The sequence below is a fragment of the Periplaneta americana genome, chromosome 10, assembly GCF_040183065.1.
Source record: "Periplaneta americana isolate PAMFEO1 chromosome 10, P.americana_PAMFEO1_priV1, whole genome shotgun sequence".
Lineage (NCBI taxonomy): Eukaryota > Metazoa > Arthropoda > Insecta > Blattodea > Blattidae > Periplaneta > Periplaneta americana.
The window spans coordinates 51,597,951-51,616,469 of NC_091126.1; the positions used below are offsets into that span (position 1 = coordinate 51,597,951).

The 18,519-nt window shown below is 35.3% G+C and overlaps 1 protein-coding gene across 3 annotated transcripts in view; it reads right to left on the reverse strand.

The window, feature by feature from the left end:
• Window positions 1-18,519, reverse strand: part of GlcAT-S (Glucuronyltransferase S) — a 59,839-nt gene that overhangs the window by 25,965 nt on the left and 15,355 nt on the right. For all 3 annotated transcript variants that reach the window (XM_069837477.1, XM_069837479.1, XM_069837478.1), the window contains exon 6: window positions 16,845-16,980. In XM_069837477.1, coding sequence (XP_069693578.1) covers window positions 16,845-16,980 — 136 coding nt within the window. The remainder of the gene's footprint in view (window positions 1-16,844; window positions 16,981-18,519) is intronic.

The window sequence follows — 18,519 nt, forward strand, 5'->3', positions numbered from 1 at the left end:
TCCATGAAAAAAATGCTAGTGCAAACACTCGTGATGCCCCACTTCGATTACTGTGATATTCTGCTTACTGACCTAAGCGTTACTTCGGCGCAGAGACTACAACGTGTTCATAATATGTGCGTCCGTTTCGTCTGCAATATTCGCTGGGCTGATCACGTAACACCATCCCTCGAAATGTTGTCCTGGCTCCGTCTAGAAGATCGTAGGAAAATCCACTATCTTTCCCTTCTCTTTCACATATTGCATTTCTCCACTCCTGTCTATCTTGCGTCTCGTTTTCAAAAGTTATCCACCCATCATAACCTAGACACACGATCACAACACTCCTCAATATTATCCATTCCCTCCCACCGAACATCCTCATATTCATCTTCTTTCACTATGGCTGTTCCTCGACTTTGGAATTCCCTACCGAGTAATGTCAGGCACTGTCAGACATCAAATCAATTTAAGAATAGGCTAACGAGATATTTTTCTAACAATTATTATCAACAATAATAGCCGACCTGGTTGGCAAGTTGGTATAGCGCTGGCCTTCTATGTCCAAGGTTGCGGGTTCGATCCGGGCCAGGTCGATGGCATTTAAGTGTGCTTAAATGCGACAGGCTCATGTCAGTAGATTTACTGGCATGTAAAAGAACTCCTGCGGGACAAAATTCCGGCACATCCGGCGACGCTGATATAACCTCTGCAGTTGCGAGCGTCGTTAAATAAAACATAACATTAACATTAACAATAATAGCTGTTTCAGGTTTCTCAATGTTTAATGGTTATATATATCATAGATAAATATCTAAATTATCTCATTATTATTATTATTATTATTATTATTATTATTATTACCCTACTAATATTATTATTATTATTATTATTATTATTATTATTATTATTATTACCCTACTAATATTATTATTATTATTATTATTATTATTATTACCCTACTAATATTATTATTATTATTATTATTATTATCATTATTATTATAACTATTTCTTACCAGTGTTTATTATTGTCACACTAACATTAGTTATCCGATTTTCATTATTTACTTTCATGTTGTTTTATGATCTAGATATTAATGTAATAACCAGGGAAAGGATTTATATGTAAATACATATTTACTTATAAAGCTAATATAATTTATATTTTGCATTATCTTTATGTTTCACAATGTGTAGGGTTGAAAAATCCTACTTTTATTTTCCATATTTTTCCATATTTTAGAGTTTAGTACATATTTTCGTTAATTTCCATATATTTTCCATATTTCATATAAAACAGTCCATATTATATTAGGTTTAACAATAAAACAAAACAAAATTCCATTAACTTTTAAAAATACATTTCAACAATAGAGATTTAAACACATGTTCAGTAATCCCTTTAACATCAGAGTTATTTGAAAATTAGCAGTCCTATCAACAATGGGAAAGTAAGTTACAAAACTGTATTAATTTAATTTAAAATTTTTAACAGACTTCAGTTGTGCAGCTCAACAGTTAAATGCCAGTCAGAGTACACATAGGTTCAGTTTTGTAAATCATACTATAAAGACGGTAAATATGCCAAAAGTACGTCATTCAGTCAATTTAAAATCAAAACTAACAAGTTACATTTCAGAATTTAAAGAAGATGGTTTATCAACTGACAATAAAATATTATTTTGTAATTTGTGTCAGTGTGCAGTATCATCTACACAAAAGTTCCTGGTGCAACAACACATTACAACTAGTAAACATCATGCCAACAAACAACTAAATTCCAAGCAGAGACAATTGTTTTTAACACAACCAACAACATCGAATGTAAGATCTGAGTTTAACATCGACCTGTGCCGTTCTCTCATCTCTGCTGATATTCCTCTCTACAAACTAAAGAATAAGGTCTTCAGGGAATTCCTTGAAAAATATACTCAACATACAATCCCGGATGAGTCAACACTTAGGAAGACGTATGCTCCATCCATCTACGATGAGACAATACAGAAGATAAGAGATGAAATTAAAGATAGTTCAATTTGGGTTTCCATTGATGAGACTCCCGACAAAGAAGGTAGACTTGTTGGTAATGTAGTTATCGGTTTGTTAAGTGAACAATATTCTGAACGAATTCTTTTACATTGTGATGTTCTAGAAAAGTGCAATAACAAAACTATAGTTAAACTGTTCAACGAAGCTATGGGTATCCTGTGGCCAAAGGGTATTATGTACGATAATGTGTTATTCTTTATTAGCGATGCTGCCCCTTATATGGTCAAAGCTGGACAAGCATTATCTGTTGTATATCCTAAATTGACTCATTTTACTTGTGTGGCGCATGCATTTCATCGTGTGGCAGAAGTGGTCAGAGACAATTTCCCTAAAGTAGATTTGTTGATTTCATCAGTGAAAAAAGTATTTCTCAAAGCTCCCAGTAGAGTTAACGTGTTGAAAGAAATGTACCCTGAAATTCCATTGCCACCAAAGCCAATTTTAACTAGATGGGGTACATGGCTAGAAGCAGTTGAATATTATGCCGAACATATAGACTCTATTAACAATGTTCTCCTTGCATTGGACTCTGAAGATGCAGTCTCAATTGATACTGCGAAAACAGTTACCTGTGACATAAGTGTGAAGAATGACTTAGCTCACATTCAGCATACATTTTCATGCATCATAAAAACGCTCAAAAGTCTCCAAAATAGGCACCTTTCACTATCTGAAAGTTTTGAAATTATAAATAGTACTGTGGAACAACTGAATCGTGGTAGAGGTAAAGTTGCAGATGCAGTAAGAGCTAAGGTGGACACAGTACTTTCAAAAAACCCTGGATATGAAGAACTACAAAAGGTTGTTGCTGTGATGAGTGGTGAATCAACAGTGAAGATTAACTTGGACTTATCCCCAGCAGACATTGTGAAATTGAATTATGTACCAGTTACTTCTTGTGACGTCGAACGCTCTTTTAGTCAGTATAAATCTATCCTCAGAGACAATAGAAGAAGATTCACTTTTCAGCACTTGAAAGAAATGTTTGTAACCTATTGTTATGGTAACAGACAATAAAAATTGTGTTTTGTTGAAACTACATTGGAAGATAAGGTACGTCCATTATATTTTTTGTTTAGTTTGATTAAAATGTACCAATATTTAACGTACATAGTCATTTTTTTATAATTTTAAGTCCATATTTAATTCCATATTTTGGTAAAAATCCATATTTAATTCCATATTTTGGTAAAAATAACTACATATATATTTACATATTTCATATATTTTTAGTCCATATAAATCCGTTCCCTGGTAATAACTATGTAAGCAAATGTATTTAATTAGAATTAGAGTCTCGCTGGGTGGAAGAGAAGGCCTACTGGCCTTAGCTCTGCCAGGTTAAATCAATTATTATTATTATTATTATTATTATTATTATTATTATTATTATTATTATTATATGCTACTTGTGGACAGTCGTGCAAAACTGTTGCGTACATACAGGTGAACTCCCATCAAGACTCGCTCCAAATTTTAATTCTGTATCTGTACATCTTTTCTGAAATACTCATTCAGCTTCTAAAAGCAATTATTTACTAGGTAGTGTTTTAGTAAATTTCGAAAGGAAACAACTGCAAACAGCAATATTACAAACAGAATCATAGTACAAGATTTTCAGTTTTCTCAAATGACTGGGTGACAAAAACGTAAGTAGAGTAAAAACACTTCAAAGTCAAGATTACACTGGATGCAAGCTAGCAAGTTGCCTGGTTCGTACATGCACATATTTTGTTTAGCCTCTATCACTACCAAACTAAAACTACAATATGTTACCACAGAAAACTGCTGTTGTTTGCATGTTAATTTTATTTGTTGTGTTATGATAAATAGAGCCAAGTCCAGAAAACAATCCTGTTTTTCTGTCGGCCTATCAGTGGTACATAACCTCGCTTGCATCCACTAACTTGCGGCATTTTACCGGACTAAATTTTATGTACATTTTCATAACATCCATATTATAAAAAATGAAACTCAAAACATAAGATTATTTACGGCCAAATTAAAGAAGTACCTAATTTCTCACGCCTTCTATTCTGTAGGTGAATTTATGACATTCAACAATGCTTCATGAAATTGATACTAAAACTTTGTGTTGTACTAGTAGACTATATTGTAAACCTTTTCTGTATATGGTTATTACTGCAGGACCAAAAATTAAGCTTTACGTACATATCTTCTATATATATTTCAACTAGACTGTGACTATAAATTAAGACAATTAAGATTTTTTTTCTGTTTGACTTGTTCCATATTCTAGCTGTGAAATCATGTACAAATACCATTGAATGTTAATATACAATACAATTTAGCCGTAGAATTATTAACAAGAGGTTATGGCTTCTTTCTTCCCCCAATCTAACACCATGTCACTTTTATTTCTGGGGAAAAATGAAAAATAAGTGTATGCAACTAATCCTCATATGCTGAAGGAGCTAAAAGAAAGCATTCCAACAGAAATTCGTTTTATTAGTGTAGAGGAAGTGATGCGTGTGAATGGAAGCTTCTTGCGATAATGTGAATTATGTATCATAAAAGATGAGCAATACTTCCAGCAGCTACTGTGAGGTTGAATGCCGGATGTTATTAATATAATGATATGATACATAAGTTTTAATCCAGCAAAGTGCCATGAGTTCGTGGATGCAAGCAGTGACAGTAGTGAGGGGACAACTTCTGTTGTCGGCCAACAGAAATGTCAGGAACTTACATTGGGAGACTCTGTACATAATGTTTTCTCACAAAGTTCTGTACAGACAAACACATGAACAAATTAAGTGAAGCTTGGAGTTTTATGAAACATCTGAAGGTGAGAGAAAGTATGTAAGCTACTAAAAATCCATTGCCTTTGACAAGGTTTGAACATGCGAACGTAAAATCCAATGACTGAAAAATTAAATGTTAGATCACTGAGAATGACTATTTTATTTGAAGTACTTCTAACTTTGTCACAGGAAGGGAGGACGCAGGTTAAAAGAACAATACCAGTAATGAATAAATGTGCAATATGGGGAGGTCAACTCTTCAGGTAATGTCACTGTTCTTCCACTTGTCCACACAGGTGAGCAGAGGTTGTTGGTTGTGATACTTCATACATTAAGACAAGTGAAGAGAAAAGACAAGGAAACAAACAGCTTGCTTATATATTTCATGAATTAAGTACGAAAGTTGATCATTAATAATGTTCCCTGTTCTGCTAATAGTTTTGTGTATAACTTACTCACAAATTACATTTACAATGTTGAACTGCTGATTATTACTTTTCCACATAGTCTCCTAGACGATTTATACACTTATCCTATCTTGGAATAAGCTTGAAAATACCTTCTCTGAAGAAATCCAGCCACTAATGTTCCAACCAATCTTTGACAGCTGTGCAGTTTCATAAATCCAGAAATTGTTTTCTTCAAGACATTTCTTCAGTGGCCCAAACAAAATGAAAATCAAATGGGTCTAAATCTGGACTGTAAGGAGAATGCTCCATAATGTTCCAGTGAAAGGCTGCAGAAGTTCCTGTGTTTGCTGTGCAGTATGAGATTTGACTTTATCCTGAAGAAGCTTAACACTTATGGATAGAATACTAGGTATCTTCCTGCGAATTGACACCTTTAATCACCACATAATGTTGTACAGTACCTGTTAACTGGAATTGTTGTTCCAGTTTTCATGAACTCAAGGTGAAGTCACATTGAATCGTTAGCAGTGTGTACACACAGGTAAAAATAATTTCCTCTACAATACAAGGAACTATTGCGAAGGAAACCTTCCTGATCAACCCTCACAGTATAGCAAGTGATGTTCATATGTAAAAAGGAGCAGTTACAAGGACACAATCTGCCACAATGGAATAGCAAAAAGCAAAGAAATTGATTTAAAATAAAATATTTCCAGGTTATCGTCTGTAAAGACTGAGGGAATGTTTTAAAAAAAATCAGAAGATAACTATGGATGAAAACATAGTTGTGTGAAGTAGTATACAAATTCCTTCAGCACTGCTTCTGACAGAACAGCATTCTAATTTCCTGTTTCAAATCTCCTGCAGTGAAATTTTACAAGTCCTTCTTTTCAGCTATTTTCTTTAAAGCAGTTCATCTTCAGTAATTTGTTTTTGTGCACACGGATATGTTTTATGATCATTCGTGTTCTTTTACATAATTTAATAAATCAATATATTAGAAGATCACTCCACCTTGAAGACAGTTTGGAAATGATAAATAAATCATAAATATGACAAATTGGTAAATCAACAAAATTTCTTTCATACACTGGAATGTCACACAGTGCAGCTACCTGAAGAGTTAAACTTCCTTCTACCCACCTGTCTTGTCTGATTACTAAAATGCCTTGCCTCTGCAAATAAACATTCAAGTCACTTAAATAACTTGACTCCAAGTTACTTGATCACTTGCTTTGCTTCTCTCTTTGCACTGCATAAACCTGGCTTAATAATTATGCAATAGCTGGGATGAAAATTCCGACTTCCGAAATACGTGATTTTGAAAACAACTAAGAATGAGGCAAAGCCCATATTTATTAAACAATAAGATTTAGTCAAACAAAAATGTCAAGTTACAATAATAACGTTATTACTAAAATTTTTACTGTTATATTTTACTGGGTATTAAAATAATAAAGAAAAGGAACAAAACAAAGAGATTGGGAATCAGTCCTCCAAATTCACACATTGCTGCAATTTTCAATATTGTTTCAGACTTTTTTTTTTTTTTTTTACTTCTCTAGTTATCTGTACCTTTAAAACTTAGTATTTTAAAATGTAAAGTCACTTCTTATTTATTTATTTATTTATTTACTTTCTCCTGTTCTCAGCCATTACAAAACTAGGACTGTCAAAATATCGTAAGAAAGAGTAAAAATATACACTGCACATGGAACAACAATGAACAATTTCGAAATTCAAAAACGTTATACCAAATAAATCGTGACTGCAGTATACAGACCAACATAGTTTCGAGTTTAAGTGTTATCTTTAAAATTTAAGACTTGCATTTTGCCTTAAAACATCAATTAACTGTATCCCGAATTAACATATATTTACGAAGATAAGACGAGGTATAAATTTCGAGCACAATATTATGGTTGTAGCTTATATATCCTTTATGACGACCACCAAACTATCAACCATCATGGGAAAAAGTGGAAGTGGAAACTGTGATCAAATCCTCATAAAGTAGGCTACGAAATTTCTAATGCTAAGGATGGCACAGTGGACGATTTGTTATGGAATACTGATGTCGAAGTAGAAACCGACTCACCACATTCTGAATGGGACCCATATGATGACGCTGTCAACAATGAAAGTCGGGACATAGGCATACTTGACGAGCTCTTTGCATTGGCTGACAAATGTGATTTGTTGTATTTTATAATGGTTTCAGTGTAGAATTTTAATGTCTCTATTTTTGTACCTGCCATATAAGACGACCTCTTATTTTTTTTTCGAAATGTTTTATATGATTCAACTATCGTCTTATCTGCAGAAATACACAGCATATGTTACTTCAAACTTAATTATTATATGCTGACATAAAGACTAGTCTATCCAGTATTTATGACAATAAAAAAATAAAAACAAAATTCAATTAAAGGCTGAAAATGAATATGAACCCTATATTTTGTGTAGAAAGTAAGCACAAAATCTATTATAAAGTAGTTTTCAAATAGCAACACACGTGCCAAAGAGAAAGAAAAAGAGAAATCCACACACATTCTTGAATCAAAGAAGTTAAAGATATTAAAAACATTAATAGCATATTGGTTCAGAGCCATCCAGATAGAAATATACTGAGCAGAGCTGACGAAATGATCAAAGGTGGGGTATGTAGTAGTGATCCTGAAGTACGGTGAGCAGAGATGGGGAAGGTAATAGTTATTGTCCGACCTGAAAACATTCATTTGGCAAATCTCTTTCAAACGAGATCAAGATTTTAAAATTTCCTACTGAAATATATAAAAATAAGCCAAATTTAAAAATGAGTTAATATTGTATTAATATAAGTGTCCACCACTTTAGAGTAGTGGTCAGCATGTCTGACTGCGGAACTAGCGGGCCTGGGATTGAATCCTGGTTGGGCCAAGTTGCCTGGTTGAGATTTTTTCGGAGTTTCCCCTCAAACCATTCAGAGCAAATGAAGGGTAACTTTTGGAGCCGAACCTTGAGTTCACTTTGCTGTCAATACCACCTCCATCTTCATTCATCCTGCCTACTTCCATACTCATGTCATCCTATCATATAATGCTAGAATCCGACCTGATGGGTACCCCAACTTCAGTAAAGGATTTATCATAATCGCCAAAAGTAGGGAGAGGCACAAATGGCTACATGTCAATATACACGATGTTAGAAAAAAATTAATGTAAGTGTAATCAAAATAAGAAACAAAATTGAAAACACTTTTAAGAAGAAACTTAGAAGCATTTCAATTATCTGCTGCTTGCTAACTGCCTCTTCATGACAAATATTTATTATTGTGGTTATAATCCCCCATGCTTCAAAATGACCATATGAACAGCCTTATCATGGTTACAGCCATTCGTCTTGCTCAATCATCATCATCATCATCATCATCATCATTGGCATTACGGCCCTTATAGTTTAGCCTTAGCCTCCCTCAGAACATCCGACCAATCACTCCTGTCTAATGCTCGTGTTCTCCATCTTCTAATTCCAACTTTTGTTAGGTCAGCCTGAACGTCATCCAGCCATCTCAATTTAGGTCGTCCGACTTTCCTTCTTCCTACCGGTAATGCATCTAGTAGAGCTTTGGGTGTGCGATTGTTCTCCATCCTGGCTACGTGTCCCAGCCACTCTAACCTTCTGAGTTTTATGTCAACAACAATGTTGTTATCTTTATATAATTCATATAACTCAGCATTTGTTTTAATTCGCCAAAATCCTTGCTCATAAGTAGGCCCAAAGATTTTCCGTAATACTTTCCGTTCCCAGGCATTTAAGATCTTAATTGCCCTTTCAGATAGAGTCCAGGTTTCACTTCCATATACTACTATTGGTTTAATAATAGTTTTATATATTCTTATTTTAGCTTTTCTTGAGATACACCTAGACTTCATAGTTTTATTCAATGCCCAAAGACCTCGATTCCCAGCTGCAATCTTCTCTTTTATATCAGTCATAACATCATTATTGTCTTTCACCATGGAACCCAGATACTTAAAACAGGAAACTCTATCAAAATCAGTATCATTTAAATTAATCTTATTAGAATTGTCATTATTCATATTATACATGTATTTAGTTTTATCACTGTTAATTTCCAGACCGGCTTTGATTGCTTCAGCTTCTATTTGTTTGAGTATTTCATCCATTGTACTTACATTGCGTGATAAGATAACAATATCGTCTGCATATGCCATATATTGTGCCGTTTCGTCTTGCTCAATACAGCACAAAATAGACAAATTTACAATAAAAATCTTTCTAATTGATTTATCAACTAATTTATGATGTTAAATAGTGATTAATAACATTTTGAACTATGACTAATTACTTACAATTCACACAGTATGCTAAAATAAATCTTGACATTAATGCACTCCATATTAAATTCAAATTGCCAAATGTTTCAGTTGATGCTAATGCAGATTAAAATTATCAATTAGCCAATAACAGAATGCTTGTCCAGCTATGAGGGTAGTCCCACATGTAAGTTTAGAATGCATATTTTTCAATATTATATTAGTACATTATGCAACGAGCCTATAATGGTAGTAATTAAGACGCAAGTATGATTGTTTATGAAACGAGCACAAGCGAGTTTCATAATTTTCATACGAGCATCTTAATTACCATTATAGGCAAGTTTCATACGACTTTTTATGCTCGACCATATTTCTAACTTGAAAGTATTGAAAATTAGGTCTTTTTATGGTTATGTGAGAACTGACCTGAATTGTGAGATGTGCGCAGACGCGAAAGTATTGATTTTTTCCGAGGCCGAATGTCTTTGACCTTGGCACAGAATAAGAATGAACATTAGTCTGATATAACATGGAAATTGATTTAGAATTGAAAAACGAGATGACAAATTGAATTTATTTGAATATTATTTACAATTAACGCTAATTATTATAGCAACAGAACATAACCTTCTGCGACAGTATTGGATTTCCAGCCTCCGTGACTTTTCGCTAATTGTCTGTCGATTGCATATCCGAGAATAATCGATATAACAGTACAAAGCTGACTTGTGATTGGCTGAAGACCTGTACTTTAATGAGTAGGTGTACTTTAATGACATGCATTAAAGGACTGCTACCAGGTGTATAATTACTACATTTCGGCATGGTCGAGCATAAAATAATTTATACATACAACATTATGCACTGTGTTCTTCACATACACCTAACACTTTATTTTTCCACATAGTCTCCATGGCAATAAAGATATTTGTCTAACCGTGAGACAAGTTTCTCAATGCCACTCTCGTAAAATGTGTCTTGACCATTGAGCCAGCATTTCACAGCTGAAGCACTGTATACAGCTGCAATAATTGTTGCTTCCTTCTCCAAAAAATCGACCAGTAAAACATCTTTCTAATCCCAGAAAACAATAGCCATCACTTTACCAGCTGATTTCACGACCTTGAATATCTTGCGGACAACCTTGTTGCTTCCACTTTGTGCTTGTCCTTTCTTTTCTGAGGTGTGATGGTGAACCCATGTCTCATCACCGGTGACAATGCATTCAACAAAGTCTTGGCCGTCAATGGCACATTGTTGCAAGAATGATAGGGCACATTCCATTCCCTGAGCTTTGTGTTCTTCAGAAAGGTTTTACAGGACCCATCGTGCACATACTTTGTGAAATACCAGCTGCTCAATAATGCAGCTAACTGTTCCACATGACAGACCCCAAGTCATGCATAAATTCTGCTACAATTACAACCAGTCTAGCATCAAGTTTACAAATGATAAACGTCTTGTAAACTTATTTTGGGAAGACCTTCATACAACTCCAACAACAATATACACATTCTGGGTTTCCTCCTAAACATCGGAACACTTGTGGGGATCAACTCGTGAGGTCTGCTCAGTATGTGATATTCAATAGTTAAGGCAGTGGAATTGGACATATCAAGATGTGCCAAAATGTGGAGGAAAGCATACCTTCGAAAACCCGTGAGTAGAGAGTGCATATTAAATGTGTACAAAGAATTTCGGTAAACATGAATGGCTTCAGCATAAGTATACCGAATACAACATTCAGCAAAAGAGTTAAAAATGACTTTGAACAACAAGCAAGAATTACTGTATTCTCAAATATTAAGAAAAATGTTACCATGAGTTAAGATTCCTGTACCACAATGCTTTCCTTTCTTTTACCTGATTCCGAACGAAGCAAGGATGATCCCCAAAATGTAATTGGCAATGTTCTTGATGTCCTTTCCAACAGATTCTACAAGATCGGAAGGAAAGATTTCGACTTCATTCTAGGTTCAAAACAAAATTGTTAAATATTAAGAACTTAAGTGCTGAAAACTGAAAATGTACTCCAATCAAGATGCTACTCTTTGTGGTAAATGCCTCTTTTAACAGCAGTAAAAAATTAATGAAAGGAAGACTGAAAATAAATAAAAAAATAAATGAACTGGACAACATAAATGCGCACAAAGTAACTTAAAATGTCCTGAGTCTACTCCCCGGAAGCAAATACCTAGATCCAAACATTTTGACCAAAGATCCTGCCTGCTCTTGATATTATTCCTCATTCAGTCTCTTAATAATTTATGCAAACTATCTAGAATTCAATTGATACTTCAGTGACTTTAACATGCGTTTACTGTATCCAATAACGTAATATAGTTTACGTAAAGATTAAATTTTTTGGTCCTACAGAATTATCTGTTATGGTTACCATTAGTTATTAATGGAAAAAATTCGCCTCGGCATAGCTCAATGGTTGGAGTGCCCAGTGCATAGAACTGGTGAGTCTCAGATTCGATACCCAGCGCCAGAGCGAATTTTTCTCCATTAATAACTAATAATATAATTTTTTATATATAAATTAATCTCACTATGTAAATAACTATAACAAGTTTATGTGACAATTGCTTATTTCATTGCAAATAGAATCAGTAAAATTGTGAGATGATGTTGAATATGACGAATAGCATAGGATTAGGAATTTTACAGAATAAAACAGGGGAAAGAGAAAGAGAGAGAAAGGGGGAGAGCGAGAGAGCTAAAACTTTACACAAGATTAACAACAGAACTGCATGGGCACTGCAGTGTACTCTGAACAGGAAGACAAGACAGATTTTCGAAATGAATTTTCTAAGAGTTGTTAAAGAATATAATTCAAGACATCGCATAAATAATGAAATCTTATAACAACTTAAAATATTCTCAGTTCTTCGTTTTCTCATAGACGGCTGTGAAGAAACGGGAGCAAGATGAATAGGAAGAGAAGGGAATGGGAATGGAAGAGGAAGGAGAGGACAAGCAAAGGTAGGAGCAACAAAATCAGGAGGAAAAGAGAAGAAAGGAGGAAAGCAGAAGTTGGTGTAGGAGGAACAGGAGGAGGAGGTGGATTACGAGGAAAATGAAGATGAAAGAGGGTAGGGCAACAGGAGCAGGATGAAAAGGAACAAAAGCAGAGAAACGAGAAGATGCAATAAAACCTATTTTTAAACTTTTCCAGGAAGAAATTCTTTTTTCACTTTAAATGGGGGATTACACTAAATTAAAGTGTCATTATTTTCAGTCAATAAAATAAACATACAGTACATTTTCCACAGATATGACGAACGACCTGCAGATAAAACGAAGTATAAATTTCGAGTACAATATTCATACTTAGCAGAATCAAATCAAACAGAATTTATCTTTACAATGTATTTAAATGTAAGATAGCAGAACATGTCGTACCAAATCGAACTGAACTATCTCGAATCGTATAGAATTCATGAGCTAGAATATTTATTCCACCGCTGGAACAGAATTTGTTTCGAGTATGATCGTATGTTCTCGAGAAGCCTTCGTGAAAAAACAAATGAGCCATATCCATTTTTGGTAACGCAATTTGTTTTTGAAAGTTATTGCTGAAATAGTATGTATATAGAAAATTACAATTCAATAATATGAACAAAAAAAAAAAATTAATACATTTTGTTCAAAATTATCCGCTGCTGTATGACAAAACACAAAACTACTACTGTAATAATTATTCCTGTGAGTATGCTTGCAGCAAAATAAGTAAAGTAATGGAAACATCCAGTAAAAGTTGAAATCCAAGGAGGAGTTATAGAACGAAATTCTGTTTCATCATTCAGAATATATTCAAATAAAGTGAAAATGCTCCATGTGTACATCTAATTAAAATATCATGAATTCAGTATTTCCTTGTCTTGTTTTGAATATTTATTTCTTTTCTTTCTGCCTCCTCACATGACTGTGCTAAAGTCATTATGCGATCTCTTTTAATCTACAACAGGTTTTGGTTCGATTCCACTAGATGAGCAGACATTTCGTTTCGATTCAGTTCGATTCTGCTAAATGGGAGTGGCGGAAGATGAGTGTAGGAAGAATAGGAGTAGGGGAAAAAGAAAAAAGGAGAAGTGAAAGATAGCTGGAGGAGAAGCTGGTGTAGGAGGATCAGAAGGGAAAAGAAAGCCAGGAGGAAGGGAGAAAAGTGGTGAATGAAGACAGTAGAATGAACAGGAGCAGAAGAAAAGGAAACACGAAATGGTAGAAGGGACAGATGGAGAAGAAAAAGACAAAAATAGGGGGAAAGCAGGAGAAGCAAAGATAGGAGGAAGAGGAGAAAGAAAAATAGGAAAGCAGTAGATGCAGATTTAGGAAAAATAGGAGCAAGGGAAAAGCGCTAACTGACGTTGAAAGTGCATAAGCTGGGGATAATAATCAATGGAACATCCTTTATTATTTTCTTAGATTTTATCTCTTATTTCAGAGAATTAAATTTAATCACAGTGTTCGATTCTCAATCTAAGAAACATCTCTTTTTGTACAGCATTACTACAGAAGAATCATTCATTTTCAAACTGCTATATTTTCCAAAGTATTACTCGTACAACAATGAGTGATACATCAAAATAACTGTACATGCAACACATTTATTCCCACACTCTACAAATGTTCTATGTGTGACCTTCGAGTGACACGACATACGTCTAGGCGGTAGTCCAGTTCGTTCCACACATTGTGTAGCGTTGTCTTGTCAATGGCCATTACTGCATTATTGATGCGCTCCCTCAGCTGTACAAGTGTTTGTGGCAGTGGAGGTACGTAGACGCAGTCCTTAATGTACCCCCAAAGGTAGAAGTCACATGGTGTTAGGTCTGATGACCTGGGGGGCCAAGGGAACAGAGCTTGGTCATCTGCAGCAACACGCCCAATCCAGCAATTCGGCAGTTCATGGTTCAGGTATTCACGAACATCAAGCATCAAATGAGGGGGTGCCCCGTCTTGTTGGAAGACAAAATTGTCTGAATCTTCAGTTAGTTGTGGAAACAACCACAAAGTCAACATATCTAGGTAAGATGTACCTGTAACAATGTTCTCACAAAAGAAAAATGGACCATACACCTTTGTATGCGACATCCCACAGAAAACATTTACCTTTGGCGAATCTCTTTCAAGCATTACAAATGAATGAGGATTTTGACTGCCCCAAATACGCGCATTATGACGATTAACAACCCCAGATAAATGAAATGTGCATTCGGCACTAAATATCAACTTGGCGGCGAAATCTTCGTCCTCCATTGCTTCCTGCATTGTGGTGCAAAATTGCAGATGCCAGCCATAATCTTCTGCTTTCAAATGTTGCAGAAGCTGTACACAATATCACTTGAACTTTAACAGTCGCAAAATCTTCCACACAGTTTGCTGTGGTATTCCAAGTTTGCGGCTTCCACGGGCTGTTGATTTTTGTGGACTACGCACGAAAGATTCTCACACTCTCTCCACTGTTTCATCAGGCACTGTCGGTCGACCGGTACTTTTTCCCTTACACAGACAACCAGTGTCCTTGAATTGCCGATACCACCGCAAAATGCTCTGTTTATGTGGCGGTTCGTGTCCATATTCTCGTCTGAATGCGCGTTGCACTGTTATAACAGACATACATCTCGCATATTCCAACACACAAAAACTCTTTTGTTGTTTTGTCACCATTTTGTGCAGGTACTACAGTAGCGTGCAAATTAATCCGAACACGACATATTTTTACATTTTCTGTCATTGTTGGCCTCACAGCTGCTCATACCACTTTAATTGACATCTGTAGTACGTGTAATTCCATTGTTGAAGGTCTGTCATTATTTTTTTTATAATATGTGACATTTTGCCTGTTGTTTTGTACTTATAAGCATTTCAGTTGTGTTGAAGACTTAATACTGCAATCCTGTGTACTTTCTGTCGTCTTCACAAATGGATACAACTCCACGAAAACGGTCTAAAATTATAACATTAGCAGAGCATTCTTCTATGACACAGAGGCAAATTGCTGCAGAATGTCACATCGGTTTGGCTACTGTTAATTCGATCATAAAACGATACAGGGAGACTGGATCCATCACACACCAGAAAAAAGGAAACTGTGGCCGGAAAAGGAAGACTTCACCTGCAGATGATTGTTTAATTGTCAGGAAAAGTAAATTAAATCCTAGACTAACTGCTGTCGACTTAACCCGCGAGTTAATGTCTACCACTGGGGCAAATATTCACGTCACAACAGTGTAGTGTAGGCTTTTGGAAGCTGGACGAGGGGCTTGTAAGCCTATTAAGAAGCAACTGCTAACCCCTGTTATGTGCAAAAAACGCTTAATGTGGGCAAAATTACATCAACACTGGACAGTGAATGACTGGAAGAATCTACTTTTTTCTGATGAGTCTCATTTCGAGGTCCACGGCCACCGTGTTTCTTACATACGGAAAGGATCCAAAAAAGTAACAGCAGCTCATCTCCAACAAGCACCCAAATACCCCCCTAAAGTAATGTTTTGGGGTTGTTTTACACATGAAGAGCCTGGAGCATTAATACCTATCAAGGGAATGATGAATTCTGACAAATATATTCACTTACTGGAAACCAGAATCGTACCCCAGCTGCAAAAATCATTTCCGGATGGCAGAGGTGTGTTCCAACAAGACCTGGCACCATGCCATACATCTCGAAAAACTAGAGAATTCTTCAACAAGAAGAATATTCAGGTACTCCCCTGGCAAGGCAACTCATCCGACATCAACCCCATTGAGAACTTGTGGTCAATTTGGAAAAGAAGAATGCAAAAATGGATTGTTCTACAAAGGAGAAGATGATTTCTGCCCTCATTGGTGTATGGTTTCGCGATGAGGAAATGAAGAATATTTGTGGGAAATTAGTGGAATCCATGCCAAATCGTCTCAGAGCTATTATTAGGAACAAGGGAGGCCACATAGATTACTGAGGTATGTTTTAGATCCTTTTTTTATCCCGTTTGAGTGTTTTTGCATAAGTAATTACGTTGTTCAGATTAATTTGCACGCTACTGTACACTCGTGCTGCCAACTGGTGTAAACAATGCAACCAGGTGCGTTTCCGGTTTTTTTAATGTATCATTCATTGTTGTATGGGTAATATTTTGGAGGATAGAGCAGTTTGAAAATGAATGATTCTTTTGTAGTAGCCCTGTATTACAATCACGTAACTTACGTTAGTAAAAAATAACGACTTTGACATGATCCGAAATCAGAGATGTTAATCAGAGACGACATAAAAGGATGCTTAATTATCCCAGTGCACTGGCCTAACATTAACTTCTGTATGTTACTTACCTGTGCTTGAACTAACATGTGCCATTCCTAGTGCTGTGATTTCCTCTAATAAATCTTTCAGGCTTGTATCAAGTTCAGATTCTATTTTTATTGTTGGTGATACCTTCTTTGAAGTTTGTGTGTGCCAGACAAGGACCTACAACATTGAACAAATTCACTAAATATGACACAATGCAACACAATAAATGACATACGAAGTGTGCAATTCTTTCGTCCAGTCGTAATGTCCTAAGTATGCCAGTGTATGTACTCATATTACAATAACTTGTCAACTCTTTGTTCACTGCTGAAGAGGATTCTTCTGCTTCAGTCATAATTATGCTTAGAAAATTTGTTCACATATTCTGTTTTAATATAAAATTATTTTGCTTGACTGATTGAATTGTTTCCAGTGCCTTCAGATATGATCAACTGAGACCCTTCTGAAATTCTGGAAAACTGGTAGAATTTAACCTATAACTATTTCAGTGTAATTAGACATTTTACTTACTGAAGTACGATTAAGCAATCTGTCAGTAGGCCTACATAATACTAATGACATAAGTTTCGGATTTTACACTTTTTCTAGAAAATGGCTCCAAAAAGAAAGAAACAGAACATCAAAGATTGGAGAGGCTGAAGAGGAAAAGAGAAGCTGAGAAATTCAGAAAAAAAAAAGCACAGACTTTAGTAAACATTTCTTCTGTAAGTATGCAGAGGAAGTCCAGTCATTCTATTTTGGTGGTCAAGAGGAGCAGATAACTCTTCACATAGGAGTGGCACACAATAATTCTGAGGGGAAAAGATAAGGAATTGTATTCATTCTGGACTCTGACTGCTTTAGTCATGACCCTGCTGACAAATCATTAGAGAATAAAATATATTTGTTGAACATCCTTTGTCATTTGGTTTCCATTCCATTAATGAGTAAAAATATATTTGTCAAATTTCTTTGATAAAGCAAATGACATTTTGTGAGCTCTTTGGTACAGCAGATACCACTACTGTATGAGTATTTTATCCAATGTCAGTAATTCATTCATTCATTCATTCATTCATTCATTCATTCATTCATTCATTCATTTTATTCCATAAATCTTACATGAGCAATGAAGCTTTAAGATGTGGAACAAGTCAAAATTTTACAATATTACAATTACAATTTTTACAAATTTTTATAGTTTTACAATTTAGTAATTTTCTACAATTTTTACAATTTTGTGCAATTTTTTACATTTTGGCGAGATGTAGTGAGATGAGGTGAGGTCCGAGGATTCGCCAAAATATTACCCGGCATTTGCCTTCTGGACCTTAAAACTTTGTCAACCTCCTGGTAAAGATGTCAGCCTCCTGGTATATATATATATATATATATATATATATATATTATTTTATTGGGTTATTTTACGACGCTGTATCAACATCTATGTTATTTAGCATCTGAATGATATGAAGGTGATAATGCCGGTGAAATGAGTCCGGGGTCCAGCACCGAAAGTTACCCAGCATTTGCTCGTATTGGGTTGAGGGAAAACCCCGGAAAAAACCTCAACCAGTAACTTGCCCCGCCCGGGATTCGAACCCGGGCCACCTGGTTTCGTGGCCAGATGTGCTCACCATTACTCCACAGGTGTGGATCTCTCCTGGTATAAAAAAGTCAGGTGGCTAATGTTATGACCCAGGAGACTGACTGCCA